Here is a 23377-nt window from a genome sequence, read left to right as displayed (position 1 = left end):
AAATAGGACATCATATATGCTTGAAAATGGGAGAAAGATGTATAACTCATAAGCAGTAGACATAAAGTTGAGAACAAACAGCGTGTTGAAATGGTCCAGTTATGCGATTGAAGTTTAGCATGAACATGTGGTTTGTGGGGGAAAAAAAAGATAATGAAAGGTCACATTTTCAAAATGGACAAAGAAATATTAAATTTCCTGTTATGTGATTAAAGTTTAGAAAATCGAAACATGAACATGTGGTTTGTGGTAAAAAAGAAAATGAAAGGGGACAAAGATGCAAGCAAAGCGAAAGGTACATTTTTTAAAATAGCCAAATCTCCAATGGTCCTTGGCTAGGCTTTCAAAAAGAGTGGTTGAATATGCCTTTTTCTTAAACTTTTCTTTTGATATAGTGGGGAAAAAACTAAATAAGTAGGCGTTTGGCCATGAAAACCAATTATTTTTCATTTTATTTGGAATTTTGAAGTTGGAGTTGTGTTTAGTTATAGTTTTTGCTAAGAATATTAAATCGTTTGAATTTATTGAAAGTGAAAAAAGTAAAAACTTCTAGTTGTATTTGGAGTTTTCATGGCCAAATGCTGATTTAAAAATAAAGTGGAAAAAAAATCCCGAAAAAAGTGAAAATTTCTCATGGCCAAACGGGTCCTTAAAGATCTTAAAATCTTCACCATACTCGAATGTTCCGAGTTACTCTTGTGAAACAACCCCAATAGATTCCTTGTTTCTTTTAAACTTCAATGATTTCTTTTTAAGAAGAGTATTTATTTATGAAATCTGCACAAAATTTTAACTTCAATTTCATACCATGATTGAAATTCGAAATTTTCCAAAAAGTAGGATTTCAAAAAATTTAAAATATTAAACTTGACCCATAAATTTATAATTTGCAAACAAAAACCCATAATTTTAAATTTTGCAAAAAAAAAAAAAGACTCATGCTCAATGTAATAGCTAGTTACTGCTAATGGTGATTTTTTGAACCAGTTAATCTTTGTAAAATTTTGTATATTTTAATGTTTGTAATAGTATGTAATTGCCAGGATTTATTTATTTTACAAAAGTAACTTGAAGATATGTGAATTTATTTATTTTACAAAAGTAACTTGAAGATATGTGATTTATTAATGATGCGCCTTACGATATTCAATACCTTATTTATGAATTATGGTTTGCTAATTTGGTTAGATTGTATAAAAGTTGAGAAAATTTTAATAGTTTTCACAAATTGTTGGGTTTTTATGCTTGTGAGAAAAAAATATTAACTTAAGACATCTAAATTGCATGTCCTAATAAAATTTCAACTTCAAATCAACTTGATTTCAAATCATGTCCATATGAGTTCTAAATGTAGAGATAACCTTTTAAAAATAGACAAAAAAAAATTAAGACAAGTGTGGTAAATTGTGAACGGAGAGGTAATATTTTAAGTTCTTCTTCAACCCAACCAATTCATATTCATTCAAAATACTTTGGGATCTACGCAGTTGATAACTTTGAATTGAAAAACCATTGGATTATGGGTCTTCTTCTTTGAAACCTCTATTACTCTATTTGAGGTAAGAATTAAATCCTAAGCTATTAATTTAGCTTATAATCTTATGTGTATCATTATATATGAAGTACTATTGAGTTAAGAGATTGAATTCTGATCTGACAACTTATAATTTGTCTGTTTTCAGCAATATTTAATTGTGTTTTGGTGTCTAATTGATCATGGTGACATTAATCTAGTCACTATGAAATACATAGTTAAGGTAATCTACATTGTAATTACTTTTCTGTTACTTGAAACGATTAAATTAATTATGAGTTGTAGAGGTAACTCTAAACTATGTGTTGCTTTATGGATTCGTTTGACGAATTTGAGTAACTAGCCCAAGAATTGAGTTAGTTGGCATCTGGACCTGAACTGTGATTTTTTTTTCTGTATACTGTTGTATAATATTATATATTGGGTTGTGTCGCGTAATAATTTGTGTTGGGCTGTATATTTTTGAAAATTTCCCTTTTCCTTTTCTTCATAAGAAACTTGAGTTGGAAGTTTTATTGTTTAACTAAGCATCTATGTTTCAATATCTGTTGTATTTAAATTTTCACCAATATTTCAAATTCAAGGTAACACATGGAACTTCCCCTCTACTTTCTTAGGATATCTACTAAGTTGCTCGGACTAGGGTGCGGGTTTTCGATACAGGTACGGATTCGAGGATCAAATTCGGCAAAATCTAAATATTAGGGTTCGGGGTGCGGATCCAGGTATGGATACGGGTGTTGGGATTTAGCTAAGAAAAATCAAAATTATGAAAATAGAGCACAACCCCTTGAATTCTTAGTTTATCTCTGTTTGACCTGAAATAACGAATATGAGACAAAAGTACTATAATATTGAAGGTATGCCATTTAACATATCCTAAATCTATTTTTTCTTTTATTTTGAGAAATCAAAATCTCAATTTTCCCCCAAATTTGTCGATGGACACCGGTCAAAGAATCCAAAGTTGGTTGACCGAATCCAAAACATATCCCGCACCCGTCAAGTCTCGTGAGGAGACAGGTTCGGAATAAAAAATGAAGAGTCCGTGCAACTTAGGATATCTATATATGTATATATCCTGAATGTCTACTAGCAGCAGCATGTAATTTGTCAACTGCCTTTTGTGAAAAACTAATGCCTGCTATCGTCTTTCGTTTTTATTTTCTCTGTAGTGGTATTTAGTGTTGTTACTATCATTGACACAATTTTGAGCTTAATTACTAGCATGAAATGAATGTGAATCAACATTTAAGTAGACGGAAGAGGGAGCAAAGAGGGTGCCATCTGATAAGCTTAAAGCAAGACCTATATCAAAAACATGTAGACAGTTATGCTCTTTAGTGTCTTCATCGGAAGTGGGAGTTGTCCACGATGTTTGCCACGCAAAATGGCTTCTGTCATATCAAACACTCCATTATTTGATGTCACTCAAAGTTCGGTCCTTTTAATGTTAGATCACGTCAGGCAAAGAAGGCATGTAATTAAATTTGACTATGTAAATTAGACTTCTAATGATTGATTATTTTGGCATGCATTGCATCTCTGCTTTTGCAGTAAAAATGGTGTCCTTTATAGTTTGTAGAGTCTGTCTAAAACAAGAAACAACGAGGCAACGGATATTTGAGCTTGTGTGTACAGAATCAAGAAACTCAAAAAATAAGGGTCTACAATAAATCCACAAGAGATTTGAAAATTTGTGAATCGCATTGCAGGAAATATACTAAAGCTAGTTAGATAAATGAACTCTTCTGCTATGCAAGTATGAGCGAAAAACATTAAAATGTAGACAATAGTATCATATACCCTCTTTTTTTTTTTTTTTTTTTTTTTTATAAAGAGTACGTATACCATTTTTAATACATAATTTAACAAAAGTATGGCATATCTAATAAATTCTAAACTCTCATTGTAATGTATTGATACCAAATAGAAATATAATAACTTATTTAGGAGTAACTATTTTCACTTAAAAAATCTCGATCAGATTATATAGCTGACCAAGACTCTCATTATTGCAGGTAAACTTTTCTTTCCATCCCAAGTACTTATTAAATTGACTCCTTAGAATTGGCAACATTTTTAAAGTAGGAGTTGGATCTTGAGTGCTGAATACCTGCGGGGTAGCAGTTTGATGATACTTAGAGAGTAAGATTTCTTAATACCTTCCACAATTAATTCTTTAAGATTCGTTATAACCGGCATTTTTCCTCTGATTATAACGAATGTATTTAAGTGTTTGTGGACTGGTTCATATACTGACAGAATATCATAAAAGACTGGTTCATTCATTCAAAACTTAGAGTCCTTTATGATACACACATGGTATATACCAGATACTCTCAGGGTATCATAAAAGATTGATTCATCACTTCAAGAAAAACACTCAATCCTCTATGATACCAACCTGGATACCATATACTGACAGGGTATCATAGAGGACTGACAGTAATTCCTTCAAGAAAAAACACTTAGTCCTCTATGATAGTCACCTGGTATATATCATATACTGACCGGGTATCATATATGGCACATTCATTCCTTAAAAAAATAATACTACTCAATCTCTATGATACCAACATGATATAAATTATATACTGACAAAGTATCATAGAGGAACTGTTCATTCATTCCAGAAAATAATCCAGTCCTCTGTGATACAAATATGGGATATATTATATAATCATAGGGTATCATAAAGGGTTGGTTTATTCCTTCAAGAAAAAACTTGGTCCTTTAAATACCAACCTGGTATATGTCATATACTAACAGAGTATCATCGAGGATAAGTTCGTTTTGATATTTTAACTTTTATATTATTTTTAGTATTGTTTACTTGTGGAAAAGCAGAAAAGTCGAGTCTTATTTTAGATATAAGATTTATTTGCATTTTTAAAATTAAGAAATCATAAAAATATGTTTCAATTAGCTTTGGTTTTAATAAATAAGCTAGTTACTTTAGTCTAATTATTTTTTAGTTGTGATCTAATTATTAATTTTTTTATATTCTTATTAATCTATAAATAATTAGATTTGCACTATATGTTGTTATTTTTGTTGTTGTATAAATAATTAGCTAATACTTTTGTTATTGTATTTTTTTTTAAACCTTGAAAATATAAAACAAAAGACCAAAAAAAAAAAGGAAAAAGATAAAATAAAAAAGAGACAAAAAGAAAATGAAAAAAAAACATATAAATACTATTTGGAAAATTTCTCCCATTTCAAATGAAGACAAATTCGTAAGTTAACATAAATGCATAACGTTAGTCAAACTAACTACGTATATTTTTTGAACAATTAATACTGAAACAAGTGCGTACCAGGTGTCAGTAGAATGAAGGGAAAGGCATGCTTTAGCTTCTTTTGTCAGTTGGGTACTCGGGTAATAATGATTGCCGAATGGGTAGCTATTGTATACGGATAATTTTAATTTTTGTGGGCATTTGAAGTTGTTTTCCCTTTATATATTTATATAGATAACTATAGTGGTTATGACTTAAAATTCTAAAGGGCAGTGATTAAAGGCAGATTCAGGATTATAATTTTATGGGTTCAGTACTCAAGTTTTAATTACTAAAGCCATCATCTTATTTGAGTTATGGGTTCATAGTTCAATATTTACAAAAATAAAATCTATTTTACATAGAAAATCTAGGTCTAGGCTAAAAGTTACGGGTTCATTTGAACCCATAACTATTATTCCCTCCATTTCAATGCATGTGAACCTTTTCGGATTACGAGGGTCAAACTATATAACTTTGATTGTAAATTTTAACATAGAAATTTCAAGATGATAAAAATAAAATTTATATATTTATAAAGTTCATAAAAAGTACTATAAGTCATGATAATTTACAATCCAAATAATTTAGAAAAAATATAAGAAAAACATGGTCAAAGAATCACCTCGTGGACTCCCCAAATAAATTGAAACGGAGGCAGACAGTGGCAGTGACCATCATCCAACTACCCTGAGATAGAACGAACCCATAGGATACATCATAATTAACTTCATTAGCCAATCGATAACTAAATAACAGGGAAAGTTTAATAAATCTCAACATATTAGTCATAGATAACAATATCTTAGTCATCTTCCCATGCTGAAAGCATAATCCGCAACAAATACATAACCCGTAATGGAAACATCTAAGAATCTCTACCAGACAGACCTGCATGATAAGTAAAGTCTAAGAATTAAAAAGCATAAGCTACATGAAGGATCTGCATTTAAGCAGTAAAAGAGAGTAAATGAAACCATTTTGCAGAACAATTAATTAAAACATCACAAAATCATTCTTGCATAGAATCCCAAAAACAATTCTATTCAAACCAATTCCACACACTCAATAAAACCAAAAATAAAAGGAAATTAAACACTCAAAAACCACAGCAAAATATTCAAGTTTGAGATAAGCTCTCATTGACAATCCTGAAATCTGATTAATGCTTCTACAATGTGAATGTCTTCAAGTGGTTCATAACAATATCTGCATCAGTCATTTTATTCTCCACTAACAGCTAGTTGTTTCTCCTGATTCACCGAAATTGTAAGACATAAATAATAATTAGTAGTATTCAATAGTAGATCCATTCCAACATCTCCACGTCTTTCATTCTCTCTGGAATCTCTTTTAGCTCTTCACAGTAATGGATACCAAGACCTTTAATCAGAGGCATTGCACTTGTGGCTAAATGCCATCTTTCTAGGTTATAAAGATCTTCAAGACGAAGGAACTCCAGTTGACTGAAGCTGTTATCACTGCAGGTAATTTCTTTTCCTTCATAAGCTCCTCGTAATTGGAGATCCCTTAGGTTTGGCAACATTCTCAGAATAGGCATCGGATCTTCCATGAGTTCTGACCATTGAAGGATCAACATTGTGATTGAATTTGGAAATGGGGGCAGTTTTTTCTATTCTCCCTCTTAACCACAATTTCTGGAGCTTTTGACAAGAACTAAGAAATTCTAGGGCTGGCAATGATTCATCATAATTACACACCAAGTCGAGAGTGCTAAGGTTTTTCAAGCTGCTAATGTTGTTTAGGGAGTAAGATTTCTTAATATCATACATCCTTAATTCTCGAAGATTGTCTAAATCAACTGGGTTAACATTTCGCCACTGATCACAACGAATGCCTCTAAGAACTTGAAGACTTGTGAGCTTGTTTATATGTTGCAGAGGTTCTTCATATGGAACCATTAAATGCCTTAGATTTACTAGGTTAGCTATCTCAGGAGGTAGTCGGGATACATTAGCGTATTCATCCAAGGCCTGGAGTGTCAATAAATTCTTGAGGTTGCCTATGGAGGAGGGGATATCACAACTACCTGTAAAGCCTAAGTATCTGAGGCTGTACAAACTTCCATGACATCATCATTTTTAGTGGCATAAAAATGCCCTAAAAGTTCTTAAAATTTGCCAAAATTGTGTGACAATTTGTTAAGTCATAAAAATTTCAAGTAGGGGTGAAGAAGGATAAAAAAAATTCAATATGTACATGGATTTTCTCAATGAAAGATCCTTCTGAGTTGTTTCTATATTTCAGAGTTTTTGTGCTAAAATACAAAATCAATTTAGTGTCTCTATTAGTACATTTCGTAGTAATAATGCCTTAGAATGTTTGTCCTCCCAGTTTCAGCAATTTACGACTCACCAAGAAATTATTCATCAGACATCCCGTCTATACACTCCTCAGCCAGATTGAGTAGCAGAGTGGAAGAACATGCACCTCATTGAGACTGCTCGCACTCTTCTCATTTAGTCTCATGCCCCGCTTTTCAGGTAGATACAGTTTTCACATCTTGCTATTTAATTAATCGGACGCCCTCATCTTCAATTTAGAATCAAATTCCTTATTCAGTAGTGTTTCTTCAATCACCTCTATACTCTCTTTCCACTCGTGTCTTTGGGGAAAGATAAATTAGCCCTCGTGCCTTCATATGTGTCTTTATTGGCTATTCTCGGATTTAAAAGGGGGTATTTTTTCCACTCACATGATCTTCGTCGGTACCTTATATCAGCTTATGTCACATTTTTTGAGTCTTAACCTTTCTTTACATCATCTTCTTATCATTCTGACATATCTGAGGTCTTATTTATACCTACTTTTGAGGAATCTACTGTTACTTTTACATTTCTATCCACAGCGCCACCAGTCTTCCCCATTTTTGAAGAATCTGGAGTTACTTCTACATCTCCACCCATAGTGCCACCACTCCTGACTTATCATCATGGATTTGAGCGAAGGGTAAGATTTATACTCTATCTCATAGCGAAAATTTCATTGAATCTTTTCTGTTAGAAGAACTTATTAAAGTATTTGTTTGTTAACAAAAACCATGATTTTGATTCTTCTCCTTAGCTAGAGGAGCAGTCACATAGATCAAAGGGTGGTCACTTTAAACACTTTCAGTGAAAAGAAATTATACCTATATATAGATCAAAATATATTAATCTTATATAGACAAAAAATATATTATTCCTTTAAAAAAATTGATGAAATTTATGATTTTGCCACTATTTTAAGTCATGAGGGCATGTATCCTAGACTGTGGTACCAATTTGATTGACGAAAAAATTTTGGTTACCACAATACATATGAAGTTTATGCTCTTTAATGTAAACGATATTTACACAATTGATATAATTATAATATACATTTAGTGATATTCTAATAAACATAGGGTAACTAATTGCCATTACATTGTAGGTTAAGGTAATTTGATACTCCCTCCGTCCCAATTTATGTGGAACTTTTTTTTTTTCGAGAGTCAATTTGACCAAACTTTGAAGCAAAATTGGATTAATTAACTCAATATTTTAAGATTACAATTTATATATTTGAAAACTAAATGAAAAGTACTATAAGTTGTAACTTTTCCTATATCAATTTGGTAAAAAATACATCTTAAAATGTTGGTCAAAATTCATGCGGTTTGAATCTCGGGAAGCGAAAAGTGTCGCATAAATTGGGACAGAGAGAGTAGTATACAAAAAAGAAGATGCACCTTAATTGATCTACTTAAACCTAGATAGGTAATTGAAAATCCACCTTTTTTTTGTTTATTTATTTTACATCTTTCTACCTTCCTTTGTACTGAAGCAAGTGAAAAGAGAAATATCATATAGGACAAAGGAAAGTACATCCGGAGTGCCAAGTTCCTATTGGTGTTTTTGGTCCCATTCAGTGTATAGTATTAACTTTAGTACTCGATTAATTCGAATTTAAAAATTTCCAATTTGAAGAGAAAATGCTATTTACATGGTAGGAAAAGCCGAAAGGCAAGGCAAAGAGATTCTTTCTTAACAATAAATCAATCAAAGGAATAATATAGAGAGCACTAACCAAAAGATAAAAAGGGAAAATTGTTAATTAATGGATTAGATCGATTGCAGTCCCCACCATCTTTAGCTTAAATTATTGAATTGAAGTTCCCCCTTAATATAAAAAGAAGACCGTAATAGAAGTCTTATGTACAAAATATGAAAAAAGATATAGCAAACAGTGAATATCATTAGCGAAACTTTTGTTGCTTAATGAAACTGTACAGAGCCAATGTCCTAGGATTGTTTTATTATAAGCTGGTTGGAATTGACCCCATCGAAAAAGTTAGGGGGTCTCACCTACAAATATATTGAAACTTCCTCGATACTAAATGAATGATATATGTAATTGAAATGGTAAATTAATAGTACAATGTGAAAGAAAGAAAAAGATCATGGCATAATTTCATACCTTTTTGGTATATCGAAAAAAGATAAATAAAATGCCCCCGCCGTCAATCTTTTGACTTTAAAATACCCTTATTTTTAAGGACGCCTTATGAAATTAATCTTAATGAATTTATTTATTATGCCGTCAACTATTACTCCCTCTGTTTCAATGTATGTGAACCTTTTCGGATTACGAGAGTCAAACTTTATAACTTTAACCGTAAATTTTGACATAAATTTTTCAAGTTTATAAAAATAAAATTTATATATTTAGAAACTACATAAAAGTACTATAAGTCATGGTAATTTATAATTCAAATAATTTAAAAAAAATATAAGAAAAATTTGGTCAAAGAACTACTTCGTTGACACCCAAAATAAATTAAAACGGAGGTAGACAGTGGCAGTGACCATCATCCAACTACCCCGAGATAGAGCGAACCGATAGGATACATCATAATTAACTTCATTAGCCAATCGATAACTAAATAACAGAGGAAGTTTAATAAATCTCAACATAGTAGTCATAGATAAAAATCTCAACATAGTAGTCATAGATAACAATATCTGAATCATCTTCCTATGCTAAGTCATAATCCTCAACAAATACATAACCCGTAATGGAACGTCTAAGAATCTCTATCAGACAGACCCTGCATGATAAGTAAAGTCTAAAAATAAAAAAGCATAAGCTAGATGAAGGATCTGCATTTAAGCAGTAAAAGAGAGCAAAGGAAAATTAAAACATCACAAAATCATTCTTGCAGAGAATCCCAGAAACAATTTTATTCAAACCAATTCCACACACTCAATAAAACCCAAAACAAAAGGAAAGTAAACACTCAAAAACAAAAGCAAAATATTCAAGTTTGAGATAAGCTCTCATTAACAGCCCTGAAATTTGATTAATGCTTCTACAATGTGAATGTCTTCAAGTGGTTCGCAATAGTACCCGCATCTACCAATTTATTTTCCACTAACAGCTAGTTGTTTCTCCTGTTTCACCCAAATTGTAAGACATAAAATAATAATTAGTAGTATTCAATAAAAGACAACAGATTTAACAATTACCTAAATTAAAGAGTAATTATAATGTTCACTTAATGGTGAAAGTCATTTTCTATAGAATTATATTTAATTTTATATTAGTTGCTCCAACCAATACTGAAACAGTTTTGATAATTTTTCATATTCAAATTTTCATCAAGAAACTCTCCAATGTGCTTCTACTATTATTATTATTATTATTATTATTAAATAATAATAATAATAATAATAATAATAATAATTTGTAATTTTAAGATATATGTTTTCGAAGTTATTTTCATTCACCTACTAAACACCAACAAACATTTTTTAGGAAAGTATACCCCATGAAAATCAAAATAATTACTTTTGTCATACAAGATAAAATCTCAGCCATAATTAATTTACTTATAGCCAATTATTTGTAATTGACTTTTATTAGTAAGTTTGTGTTGTAAAAAATAAAAATAAAATAAAATTAAACCTAATACTAAGAGATGTGCGGCAGAATGAGTAAAATAAATTAAAGAAATGGGTCATTAGGGATTGGGATCTTGTTACCTCTGCTATTATGCTTGAAAAGCTTCATAAAAAACGAGATCTCTCCAACTTCTCCACGCGTTTCATTCTCTCTGGAATCTCTTTTAGATTTGGACATTGAAAGATACAAAGACCTTTAATCAGAGGCATTGCACTTGTGCCTAAATCCCATCTTTCTAGCTTCTCAAGATCTTGAAGACGAAGGAACTCCAGTTGACTGAAGCTGTTTTCACTGCAGGTAATTTCTTTTCCAGAATAGGCATCTTCTATTAATTGGAGATCCCTTAGGTTTGGCAACATTCCCAGAATAGGCATCGGATCTTCCATGAGGAGTGACAACTCAAGGATCATCATTGTGATTGAATTTGGAAATGGGTTTGACGGGGGCAGTTTTTCTATTCTCCCTTTTAACCACAATTTCTGGAGCTTTTGACAAGAACTAAGAAATTCTAGGGCTGGGAATGATTCATCACCAAAAACCCCCAATATGAGAGTGCTAAGGCTTTTCAAGCTGCTAATGTTGTTTAGGGAGTAAGATTTCTCAATACGATACATGCATAATTCTCGAAGATTGACTAAATCAACTGGGTTAACATCTCGCCACTGATCACAATAAACGCTTCTAAGAACTTGAAGACTTGTGAATTTGTTTATATGTTGCAGAGGTTCTGTATATCGAACGACTAAATGTCTTAGATTTACTAGGTTAGCGATCTCAGGAGGTAGTCGGCATATTCTACTATATTGTTCCTCCAAGACGTGGAGTGTCAGTAAATTCTTGAGGTTGCCTATGGAGGAGGGGATATCACAATCACCTGAAAAGCCTAAGTATCTGAGGTTGTACAAACTTCCTATGGCATCTGGTAGTGTAAATCTGTCAATACCCATCTCCAAGTATAGCACATATAAATGTTGGAACATCTTGCGGAACTTTATCCTATTCAGCTTAAGACCTTCTTGATCAAAGAATGTAACTGACCTTAAGTTCAATTTGGAAAAATCAAGAGTGAGGTACCTTTCTCCTTGACCATGGATGGTATGTCTGCGACATGAGGAGGATGTGGACTGCTCTCTCGGACCATAAGTGTGAAAGAACTTTACCTCCGATGCCTTCTGTATGGCAAGATCCCGAAGTAGATCATGAATCCTACATTCAGTAACTTCTTCCCAAAATGTCTTTACGACTTGAACCAAGCTTCGCCTTATCAGCTCATTCAGGAAGTCTTGAGCTACATCCTCCATTCTTTCTTCTCCTCTTGGTATCAATCCATCGGCCATCCACAACCGCATTAGGTTTTCAGCATCAATCCGACGATCTTCCGGAAAAATACCAAAGTAAAGAAAACATTGTTTGAGCGCAGTTGGCAAATCATTGTAGCTCTGGGACAGTATGTCCGAGATTGGAATGGAGTCATTTTTCACATGGTTCCAAAGATGTTCCTTCACTCTTTCCCATTCTTCTAGCCCCCTTTTATGTGAAAGAAGCCCGCTTAGTGCAACAATTGCAAGAGGTAAGCCTCCACATTTGCCCACCATATCCCTAGCTAGCATTTCCATTGCTGGGATCATTGCCTCAACGTCGAGTAATTTCCTGCGAAACAGGTCCCAACTTTCTTCTTTTGTTAGGAAATGAAGGTTATAGGGAAGACTGTTGTCATCAGCTCTGTTGGCCACATCCTCATTGCGCGTGGTAATAATAACTCTACTTCCATTATTACTATCTGGGAGTGCTCTTTCCAGACTTTGCCATGCTTCTTTTTGCCATACATCATCAACTACCACCAGATATTTTTTCTCTTTCAGTATATTCCGAAGGTGCTTTTCTAGATCTGTGACCGTCATCTTTTCCAGCAGATCTAGAGTTTCCCTGTCACATCCTTGGATGGATTTGATGGTCTCCTTGAGGAGATCCGTGGTGTTATACTGTTGAGAAACACATACCCAAGCATGTGCATTGAAGATACCGGTTAGGCTAGGGGAGTGGTAGAGATGTTTTGCAAGAGTAGTCTTGCCTAACCCGCCCATGCCATAAATGGAGATGACAGTTCGGCGTGGCTCTGCTTTGACAAGTTCAGCAAGCAATCTATCTACATCATCTTTAAAGCCAACAAAAATCTGATCCTGCTTATCCATATAGGAGGTAGTCCTCCTCAATTCTCTAGCCAAAGAGGAACGATTGTTAGGCCTGTTACTTGGTCCTTCTTCTACAATCCTTCTTCTGATACCATATGTCTCTTGTTTGCTGGACATATCCTTGAGCCTCTGCTTGAGGGATCGGATCTCCTTGCTGACGGTGCAGAATTTGGCCTCCTTCCTGCATATGCGAGCGCAAGCCTTAAGACGACTAGTAGATTCATCATCATCGCCTTTACCAGCCTCAAAACTGTAAGTCTCTAGTATAGCGACAGCGTCATTAGCAATAGAGTTGATCTCAAACACCCATTGTTGAACTTTATGATCTCTATCTTGCTTTTCTTCTGCATCTTTGAGGAAAGACTGCATGAAGAGTAGCTCATTTTGCAGCCAGTGCACTTCCTTTTTCAGACTTAAACGCAAGTTAACTTCCTTTATGAGGAAATTCCCCAGGCTTTCAACTGCAAATGACACAAAGGCATCAACCATTTTCAAGAGTCTTGATATTTAGTTACTCAGAGCTGGAAAAAAAGGGGGCTGTATGGAAAATATTGGAAGAAAGCTAGAGAAAGAGAAACAGTAGAGATAAAACTAAGATCAAGTTGAAGAAACTGAAGCCGTTGCGAGTTTGATAAGAGATGGATATTGTTTTGTGTAATGAATTGAGCGTTTAAGATGGTCTATTAATAATGTGATTAAAGCATAAAAATCCGACAGATAAACATGAGGCTTGTGGAAAAATATATGTGGGGAAAAGTTAAAAGTAACAATAATGTGTTGTACAATGGTCCACCACCTAATAATTCTGTTGGGACAATAATGGGGAAATGTTAAAGAAAAATTAGAGCAATGAAAGTGAAATGTGAACCATTTGACACATTCAGAAAAAAGAAAATTTTGATAAAGATGGTATTGATGATAGTATTGAGGTAATATAAAGACTATCAGGAAATAATCGATCGGTTGGCATTGGTCCAGTATAATTAAATAAAGAAAAGTGTATTCTCTCTAACAGTTTTAGTTTTTAGATGAGACGGTCACACACTTTTATATGGTATCAAAGTAAGCTGTGATCCTGGATTAAATTTATTTTTTGGCAGTTATAATGAATGGTTTTTATACATCTATAACAACATTGATATTTAAATTTGTTACGGCATGCGAATGTCACTAATTCTTATTCATGACAATTGTATCCTTTGACTACTTTAATTTTTTCTTTTACTTTTTTCCTCTAAAAACAAGTCTCACATTCTCCAATATATATATATATATATATATTACTATTATATATAAGAGGGAATGTGAGGACTTTTGTAGTCCTCACAATAATTTCCCAAATTTTTAAAAACTTTTATGTCCTAATTTTATTTATTTAAGTCAATTTTTTTGTTTTTTATTTTTAAAGTTTACTTTTCAAAAGCTATCGAGCGTGGGGACTTTTGTAGTCCTTACAATAATTTTTAATTTTTTTTAAAACTTTTTAATTAATTACTTTTAGGTCCTAATCTTATTTATTTATGTCAATTTTTTTGTTTTTGTTTTTAAAGTCTACTTTTCAAAAGCTATCGAACCTCCTACCTCATTTTTCACGTTATTTGATTTTCTAATTGGTGCTCGATATCCGCATTTGAGCCCAATTAATCCAGATAATTCGCACTGCATCGCGCCTATTCGGGGGGAGCGCTTCCTCCAAAGATTTTTTTCCATATCCATGTTCGAACCCCTAATCCCTAATTAAGAGAGGAGTAGCTCCATCTGCTGCACAAGTTAAATTATGTATTTGTCTTAAAAGTTCATTAACTATGTATAGATTATTTATTTAGAACTAAATAACTTCAGAAAATTAGAATACATAAGTTATAATGTCAAATTCTCGTTCCAAATTTGATTTGAATTAAATAATTTCATCAAAATGGAAGTTAAAATATTAAAGGAGTGGAATGGAAATTTTGCTTTTATATAACTACCTACTTGTGGGACTACAATGGGTATATGGTTGTTGTTGTTGTTGTTGTACACTTGTACTAACACAAATTATATTTCTTTAGTTAAAATATCTGTTTTTATATCTTGAGTAAGCCCGGACCTCACATAGCTAGTATATATATATATATATATATATATATATATATATAAATTCTTCTATTACTTTTTTCCCTCTAAAAGCAAACTCCACTTTATATGAAATTATGTACTCACAGGAATTGTAATCCAGACGAGAAAATTAAAGCAGGTGATTTGATTTGCTGTTTTGGAAAGATGGTATTGTGCTTTTGGGTTTTGTCTTTATCTGGGTGATTTCTTTTCTTTTTTCCAATTTCGTTGATTTGCTGTTTTGGAAAGATGGTATTGTGCTTTTGGGTTTTGTCTTTATCTGGGTGTTTTTCTTTTTCTTTTCTGTTTTTCAATTTCGTGCTTCAGTTACAGGGATTTCAATTTAGTTTTATACTTATTCGTGAGTTAATCCAAAGCTATATTGAGATCAATTAAGCAATCTCAAGCATTATTATTGAAAGCTAGGGAATTTGATTAACAGATTTGGGTTGCATTGTGACTTTTTGGCTTTTATCACAATCAGGATGTTCATGTAAATTCTAATTTCTTGCTTCAACTATAGATTATTATGTAAATTAAGGACTACCAATGAAGTAAGTGTAAGGCTGTCTTTGAATTTCAGATATTTTCTGTCGTGATTTCCACTTTGAATTTCTGCAAAAGCTTCTGGCATGGTTCATGTTTAACTGGCTCTTTATCCTAACAGTAAGTCTTTTTCATTATAAGTTCTAATTCCGATTAAATATCCTAACAGGTTGCAGTTTTCAGCTTTGAAACTGATACAACTTCTCACATGTTCCCCACTCTTTGTTGTTTATTTTTTTTTATTTTTTTAAACTTTGATTCTTCTGAACTTTTCACTTTTCATATGTTTTTTCCAAACGTTGAAATCACATTCTGTATCTAACCAAATTAATATGCTAACCGGCTTTATCATAACCATATATTGATACAAGATTCTATCCAAAGTTACCATTTCATTTTTATATAGTTCTTCAGAAAGGGTGAGAAGTCACAAAAATATAACTGCAGCAGATTAACAGTTTCTTCCCTATTTGTGATAGTGGTAGTTTTAGGGCAGACACATTTGAGGCAGATACAACAACAAATGGTGAGTTATCGCAATTGCATAATGACGCAAACAGAGGAGAAGTTACCATTGTTTCTTGAAATACTCTCAAATCCTTGAAGGTTCTGCTTTTGATCCATTTCAATTTGTTCCTGAAATAGGTAAGAATCCTTAGAGGTAGACTTTATTTGATTACCGTTTTTGTGCTTTTCTTTAGCTTGAGTTAAGTTCTGGATGAGAAGATACTGATATATTAGAGAAGTTGTACAGAGGTTTGTTGTTGATGATTATTAATCTCTTTTTCTGAATGAGCTTCTGATTTCTAGTGAAAAAATAAGTTTCTTATCTCTAGGTTTGTTTCTTTGCAAATTGTCACTTTTACATAGTGCAGTGGGGTTGGATGGGTTTTTCTAGAGAAATGGTACAACTAATTGGGCTAAATCAAATAATAGATAAGAGTTAGGCAGGAACTTCATGTTCTTAACCTGACATTATGGTTTATTCTTTTAGCTTTTCGATCTAATTAATGGTAGAAGACAAAACACAAACCAGAGTAAATTTTCATTTTTACATATTGACTATATCTTTCCATGGTCTAATGCTTATTTAGATTAACCGATTGTATAAATTCTACAATAAGATTTTGAAGCATCTGCACCTTTGATCAGCTGTTGCTTTTTCCTGTGCAGACCTGCAGGATGCAGTTTAGAGTGAAAAGTACGGATTGATAGCTAAATTACGAGAATACATTTTCAAACTGGAGGTAGAGTCTCTGACCGCATGAATAAGCGCTCAGGCGTGTGACAAAACTTAATATGCATTTTTGTAGGCTCAAAGTTTGGCACAAGAATTTTGGTAAGGAACTTTTAATACCTCTGTTTCTTTGGGCAGTTTATACATATCAAAATTGAATACATTGATTAAAATCAGTCTTCTTTCTGTACAAAGGAAAAATTGCCAGACACTCTTTTAGAGGAATTCTTTTCGTATTTAGTTTTTCATCTAACTTTGCATTTATATATAATGGGATTAATCAAGATGTGTGTTGTAGACACTATCGTTGGTTCATCTACGCTTGAGGTATTAGATTCTTTAGCTTTTTATCTTAGTAATTTTCTAGGAAACATTTTTTAATAAGACACCTACTCAGCGTCAACAGAGATAGTCTTGATAGATTGCTGAGAGATGCATCTTTGCATATATAGTATAAGACACGATTGTCAGGAATCATTTGATTCTTTACTTATTTGAAGCAGAATAGAATCTACATTAACAAGCATTCTAGCAGGTTGTCTAAGACTAGATTGCCCAGATAGAGGAGACAACATGACAAAACATATATTTGGTGTCTTTTCCTTTTTCTTTTTGTCTCTTCACTTTTCTTTTTAAAAATGAAAAAAATGAAAAAAAAAATATGTTTTGTCGTTTTCTGTTTTATTTTGAAGATGCTCCAGTGCTTTCTTTCACCTCCTCTCTTTATTTATTTCTTTGTCTTTTCCTTTTTCTTTTTGTCTCTTCACTTTTCTTTTTAAAAATGCAAAAAATATCAAAATATGTTTTGTCCATTTCTGTTTTATTTTGAAAATGCTCCAGTGCTTTCTTTAACCTCCTCTCTTTATTTTTTTCTCTGTCTTTTCCTTTTTCTTTTTGTCTCTTCACTTTTCTTTTTAAAAATGAAAAAATATCAAAATATGTTCTGTCCGTTTCTGTTTTGTTTTAAATGCTTCAGTGCTATCTTTAACCTGCTTTCTTTATTTTTTACTTTGTCTTTTCCTTTTTCTTTTTGTCTCTTCACTTTTATTTTAAAAATGAAAAAAATATCAAAATATATTTTGTCCTTTCCTGTTTTATTTAGAAAATGGTATTGGTCTAGTGCTTTCTTTCACCTCCTTTCTTTATTTTTTTCTTTGTCTTTTCCTTTTTCTTTTTGTCTCTTCACTTTTTTTCTTAAAAATGAAAAAAATATCAAAATATGTTTTGTCCTTTTCTGTAGTAGAGAAAGCGAGATCTTGGCTCTTCAAAAGATTTTCCCAGCGCGTATGTAATTGACGCAACAACACGACAACATTGGGATCATGCGAGAGTTTTGCTCTAATATCTTGAGCAGTCATAAACTTTTGCTGATTCCTGATCACTCATATTTTCAGTTTTACAAAACTAAAAGCGTTGATAATTTTGATTTTGGACTCTGCATAGGACAGCTATCTGTTATGACATTTTATATGTGGATTATGTATGTGCTTATTTTATTAGTCATAAATCCTAAGCAACAGCAGCACAGGTATTATGCTAGGACAAGTTTCATTTTACTAATATGGTGATGAGATAATCATTGGTATAGACAACACAGGATCAGAACATGAGATACGAAAAATAAAACATCCAAAGTTCATTACAGAGCTTTTATGCAGGAATGTTGTATCTTAAATTGAAGAAATAAGGCCTCTCTCTTTGAGGAATGCGATGCAATCATCAAACATCTCTTCAGTGGACTTGAATTTCATTCCTAAGCCCTCCAGCTTCGAAGTGTTGAATTCATAGGGAGTTCGATCTAGTTCCTTAAACCTGAAATAGCAGTGTTGTCAAATGTGAATCTTCATCAAAACGGTACTTCATTTCTCTCTAGTTTCTATCACTATATGATTTTAAAGATGTAGCTGTAGATATGTCTAGATCACAGAGACGGATCCAAGATCTCAAAGCAGTGAAGTGCACTCTCTTTTCTTACTATATTCACATACATACATAGGTTTTACTTTTTCACTTCTATATGCATAGTAACATATACAGGATTTTGTGCAAGTGTTATCGTCCGACTAACAGAACCTTGCTTGTACATGTAGTTGTGACTTGTGCTATAGGGCATTTAAGGCGTTACTTCATGTTCTAAATTAATGTTTACTTTGTATTATTTTGAAGTGGTGCTAACCTATTGTATTTGCACAAAAATTTTCTACAAATCATTGTATAGCGAAATTTTAGCAAAGCAATGTCAGATGACAACTCCTGCTATGATCCTCCACTACATATACAGTCAGACCTTTCTTGTTTTTTTTTTAAAAAAAAAAAAGAAGAAGAAAGAGTCAGACCTCTCTATAACAGTCATCCTCTATAACATCTCACTATAACAATCATATTTTCTGTGCAACCGATCTTTCATGTTATGTTATATATTCTCTATAAGAACATTTCACTATAGCAATCAAAAAATATCGGAATCGGAATAACATCGCTGTTACAGAGAGGTTGACTGTATGCAACTTGAGTTTGAGACAATAGGTTCAAATGCACCATAATGAATACGCCTCTTCTCGGGATTATACTAACCTTTTAGGAATAGGTAAAGATGGGTAGTGCTCTGATAGAACTGAGACAAGTTGATTGTTTTCAAGAACCTTTGAGCTGCAAAAGAACCTCCCATGAGCACGTGGATGCTCATAGACAAGTATATGAGAGAGTGCTACATCATCTATATGAACATAACCCATTCTTCCATGGAATTCAAACTTATCTGTCTGTCCTTTAAGCAAACCAAGAACATCATTTGCTGTTGAACACAAATCTGGAAGCAAACTTGCCCTAGTGATGAAAGAGGGGAGTAGTGTAACGAGATCAACGTTGTTTTGTTTACAGAACTCCCAAGCAGCCTTCTCAGCTAGGGTCTTTGATAGTGCATGCCAAATCTTGCATGAAAAGAGTAAAATGGTGATATCATTGTTTATACTTTCCATCTGAATTTATATGACACCGGTCTTATTTTGGTAAGTGTCAAAATGTTTGACCCCATTCTATTTCTATAAAACTTCCAAGAAAAGTTGAGAAAATATATAAATTTTAGGATGTGTTTGGTACGAAGGGAAATGTTTTCCTCGATAGTAATTAGGTTGCTTACTCATTTTCTGTTGTTTGATGAGTAAACAAATAAAGTTGTCTGAAGAGCATTTATATAATTTAGGCAAACACTACAAGGGTGGAAGTGGGACTGGTGAGGGTGGGGTAGCGGTGAGGAAGGGCAAGGGGGAAATGGGGGTGAGAGTTAGGGGTGGGGGGAGATAATCAACATGAAATGCCGTTTATAAAACTTGTTTTCCCTAATTTTATAAGGGAAGTAATTTTCTGACTTTTAATGAACTTGTTTTTCCTAGAGGAAGTGTTGACCAACCAAACATAGAAAATTTCCTCCATACTGACCACACCCTTAAAAGTTTTAACTGATATTCTCACTATCAAACTATCTTTGCAACTACTACTTTAGTACCCTTCTGTACATAAAATCAAACTGATATTTAAACTTAGTACTCAATCAATATCAAACGGAATGGACGGAGTATTTTATAGGAAATATTAATAGCAGAACAGGTGTATCTACCTCAAATTATTTGCAGAATTCGACAGAGCTCCAAGATGATTCATCCAAGGGTATGTTAGGGTCAATGTCAGCTCTTACCCTTGCTGTCGAAGAAGATGAAGTCAATACCACACGTCTCAGTCTTGGATTTTTCTTACAGGATCTTAGCACATTTAAGGTACCATCTACTGCAGGATTCAAGATTACAACCTGCAGCATGCAAAATTAGTTACTTGAAGGTCATTCACTCCGTTCGATTTTCATTTTTTTCAGTCAAATATTGTCATATAAAATGAAATGGATAGAAGATTTTGGATACCGTGGCATCAAAAGTAGGCTTTCCCAAGACAGGTGAGGCAGTATGAAAAACACCTTCACAACCCATAATCGCATCATCAAAGCTGCCTTCATCAGTTAGGTTAGCCTTCACCGGACGGAGTCTCTCCTTTGTTCCTTGTAGCTTCTATAGATGTCCTACTTTTTTCTGGTTCCCTGATTTATTGACATAAAAACTTCATTACCATGAAATAGGATTGAGTGGGTGAATCTCCATTACTAGTAACTGTTTACAAGAATTCACTTATGTATATGTATCCCTTTAGGGGCGGAGCTATTGCCGCTTGTCTCACGAGCAGAGCACACCAGCAACGTGTGTCGCGTGATTCTAATGTGTTATTTGCACTGGACTGGGTGGACAATTGACCGGGATATAACTTTGATTCGCCCCACCTACTTATCTTAATTGGCAACATTAAAGAGAAAGCGACAGTTTTGTGTAGCATGCTATGGTCTCATCACCCTTATGGGGTAGTGATGCGTTTCACGCGCTCTAAGCCAGACCTGTGTGTGGTTAGGAAGATTGGCCGCAGAGCGGTACAACCCTCCCCTACCCCCTATAGGACGGCTGCCCGAAAAGGAACCCTTATTCATGGGGTGTCTATTGACTTGTATAGATAGGTCTATTTTTTATCAGCGTATATGTACTATATATTGAATCCCCTTGAAAGGTCTAAATTATATTTTGACTCTCCCAAGTGTGTATTTTTGCTTATGATTGTGTGTAACTATTTGATGTCAATACAAATGTATGCAGGGGCAGAGCTACATGTTATGAAGGGAAAAGGACAAGGGATGTTATGCAACTGATGGGTTTGAACCATCTACCTCAAAGTAGAAGGCAACGAGCTCACCAAATTAGCCATCTCAACGCCATGAAGGGAATTCAATTGAATCCCCTTAGTCAGGAAATTATATTGTTATGGAATTCTTGCGTTCTTTTTTTAGTCCCTTTGTTAGAATTTCTGTTTTTGCCAATGTATGTGACAGACAAGTAATGAGAGTATGAGTTGTTCGATGTACCTGGATCTCTAATTGTGCCAATGACATGATAACCATACAAGAGAAGGCGTTTGATCAATCATGAAGCTACAAAACTAGATGCACTTGTCACATATGCTTTTCCCTTGTAAAATTATTGGTGTTTTCTTCTACTACTACATTTTTATCCTCCATTATTTCCATGCTTTACAACTTCTATATAGCACCGTGTTCATATATTGATGTGTACATATATAGGGTAAAGTTAAAGCCTTCTTGAACCTGGTTTACAGAAGATGAGTCATTAATTTTCAATTTTCTGTGGCTTTTTTGGCATTCTCAAGCTGCACGTATTTTTTTTTTCTTTTTTCAACTAATAACAACGCTACCTCCCTATTATCACTTTAGATAATACTAGTATTAATCAAAATGTCTTTGTGTGATTAAGAGCCCTAAGCAAATTATCTTTGTGATTAAGTGTTGTATGCAAATTGTCTTTGTGTGATTGAGTCCAAAGCAAATTATCTTTGTGTGATTAATAGGTGTAAGCAGATTATCTTTGTGTGATTAAGAGTTTATTTGTACTAAGTTTCATGGTTTTATTTCCCAATACATCAGAAAATAAGGCATATCTTTTGCGCGGTGATTATTTTGTCAAATACATCTTACCAGACGTGCCTCCAGGGCTGAAATGTATTTAGGATTTAAACTGAATGAATTAAATCCTTTAAGATTCTTGATACGGAACTTATTGTACTATTAAAATTATAAGTTTAAATGTAATATTTATTGAAATTATAGTAAATTTTAATATATTGTTGAAAATTAGCCAATAAGATACATTCGCTTGCCTAAAGGACTCGTTTGATTTGGTGGATTGGGTAAAATAGCCATGGTATAAATTTTGGTATTTGCTTATCCAGTGTTTGCTTGGTCTTTTAAGTCGTGCATCGCTAATGTATATATATAGTATAAAGTTAGGGATAGATAAGGTAATGTGGCATTTCTCAATGGCCACCGTTCCTATTTACTTTTTTCTCATTTTTTTTTTTTGCATTTTCCACATTCTTTTTATTTAATTATTTTTTAAAAACCCAAAATTAATGGGGAAATTAAAAAATCTGTTAGTGGAGAGTCCAAGAGTCATTACTAGAAGTTACAACCATTACCGTTACTAAGAGTCTAAAAGTCCCAGACATACATATAATGCTTACATAATCTTATTTGATCAGGTAAAGATTGATTCTGGCACAATTTTCCCCCTATATGGTTGTTATAAATGTAGTGCTCTTGCATTGTTTTGCATTTTCACAGGATGGTAAAATCTTAGACTCTCTTGCTTTGGCCTGATGAAGAACAGTATGAGAAGATTTTGGTGTTATAATTTTTGTGGGATTTTAATAATATTCTTTATTTTTTGCATCATATAGATATTTTCATAGATAGATAAAATGCAATTTATCTTTTATCGTGTCTTTTTAATATTTTTTTTGCATTTTATCTCTATTTTCTTGATTACACTTTAGATGCAGATGACATTTCTGGTAAGTTTATCTTCTTTCTTCTGCGCTTCTCTCTGTTCCTTACTCTCTGTCTAATCAATTTGATTATTGCTAATAGGGCTTCAGTGGG

At 33.1% G+C, this 23377-nt stretch overlaps 1 protein-coding gene, 1 long non-coding RNA gene and 1 pseudogene across 11 annotated transcripts; 1 reads left to right on the top strand and 2 right to left on the bottom strand.

The window, feature by feature from the left end:
- Positions 1-9988: 9988 nt before the first annotated feature.
- Positions 9989-13788, bottom strand: LOC132605657 (disease resistance protein RPP13-like). The gene is made up of 2 exons (XM_060318821.1): positions 10842-13788; positions 9989-10250 (listed from the first exon to the last, which is right to left on the bottom strand). Exon 1 carries the CDS (start codon positions 13440-13442, stop codon positions 10866-10868), a length of 2577 nt encoding a protein of 858 aa, XP_060174804.1. The 5' UTR covers positions 13443-13788; the 3' UTR covers positions 9989-10250; positions 10842-10865.
- On the top strand, positions 10920-21942 carry LOC132605659 (uncharacterized). 10 transcript variants are annotated; one of them, XR_009569318.1, is made up of 6 exons: positions 10920-11058; positions 15634-15716; positions 16076-16241; positions 16770-16935; positions 18492-18687; positions 21522-21879. It is a non-coding gene; the product is annotated as an uncharacterized LOC132605659 (long non-coding RNA). The 10 variants fall into 10 exon arrangements; XR_009569323.1 differs by lacking the exon at positions 10920-11058 and adding an exon at positions 13070-13205; XR_009569322.1 differs by lacking the exon at positions 10920-11058 and adding an exon at positions 13833-15543.
- LOC132605658 (tetraketide alpha-pyrone reductase 1-like) lies at positions 18491-21949 on the bottom strand (annotated as a pseudogene).
- Between the last annotated feature and the right edge of the window lie 1428 nt (positions 21950-23377).

The sequence above is a fragment of the Lycium barbarum genome, chromosome 8 (genome assembly GCF_019175385.1).
Source record: "Lycium barbarum isolate Lr01 chromosome 8, ASM1917538v2, whole genome shotgun sequence".
In the NCBI taxonomy this organism is placed as follows: Eukaryota; Viridiplantae; Streptophyta; class Magnoliopsida; order Solanales; family Solanaceae; genus Lycium; species Lycium barbarum.
The sequence above is the reverse complement of the archived record's forward strand: the minus strand, read 5'-3'. Positions and strand labels throughout refer to the sequence as shown.

Coding starts and splice junctions, on each gene's coding strand:
- LOC132605657 (XM_060318821.1), bottom strand. CDS start 13,442: ATGGTTGATGCCTTTGTGTCATTTGCAGTTGAAAGCCTGGGGAATTTC.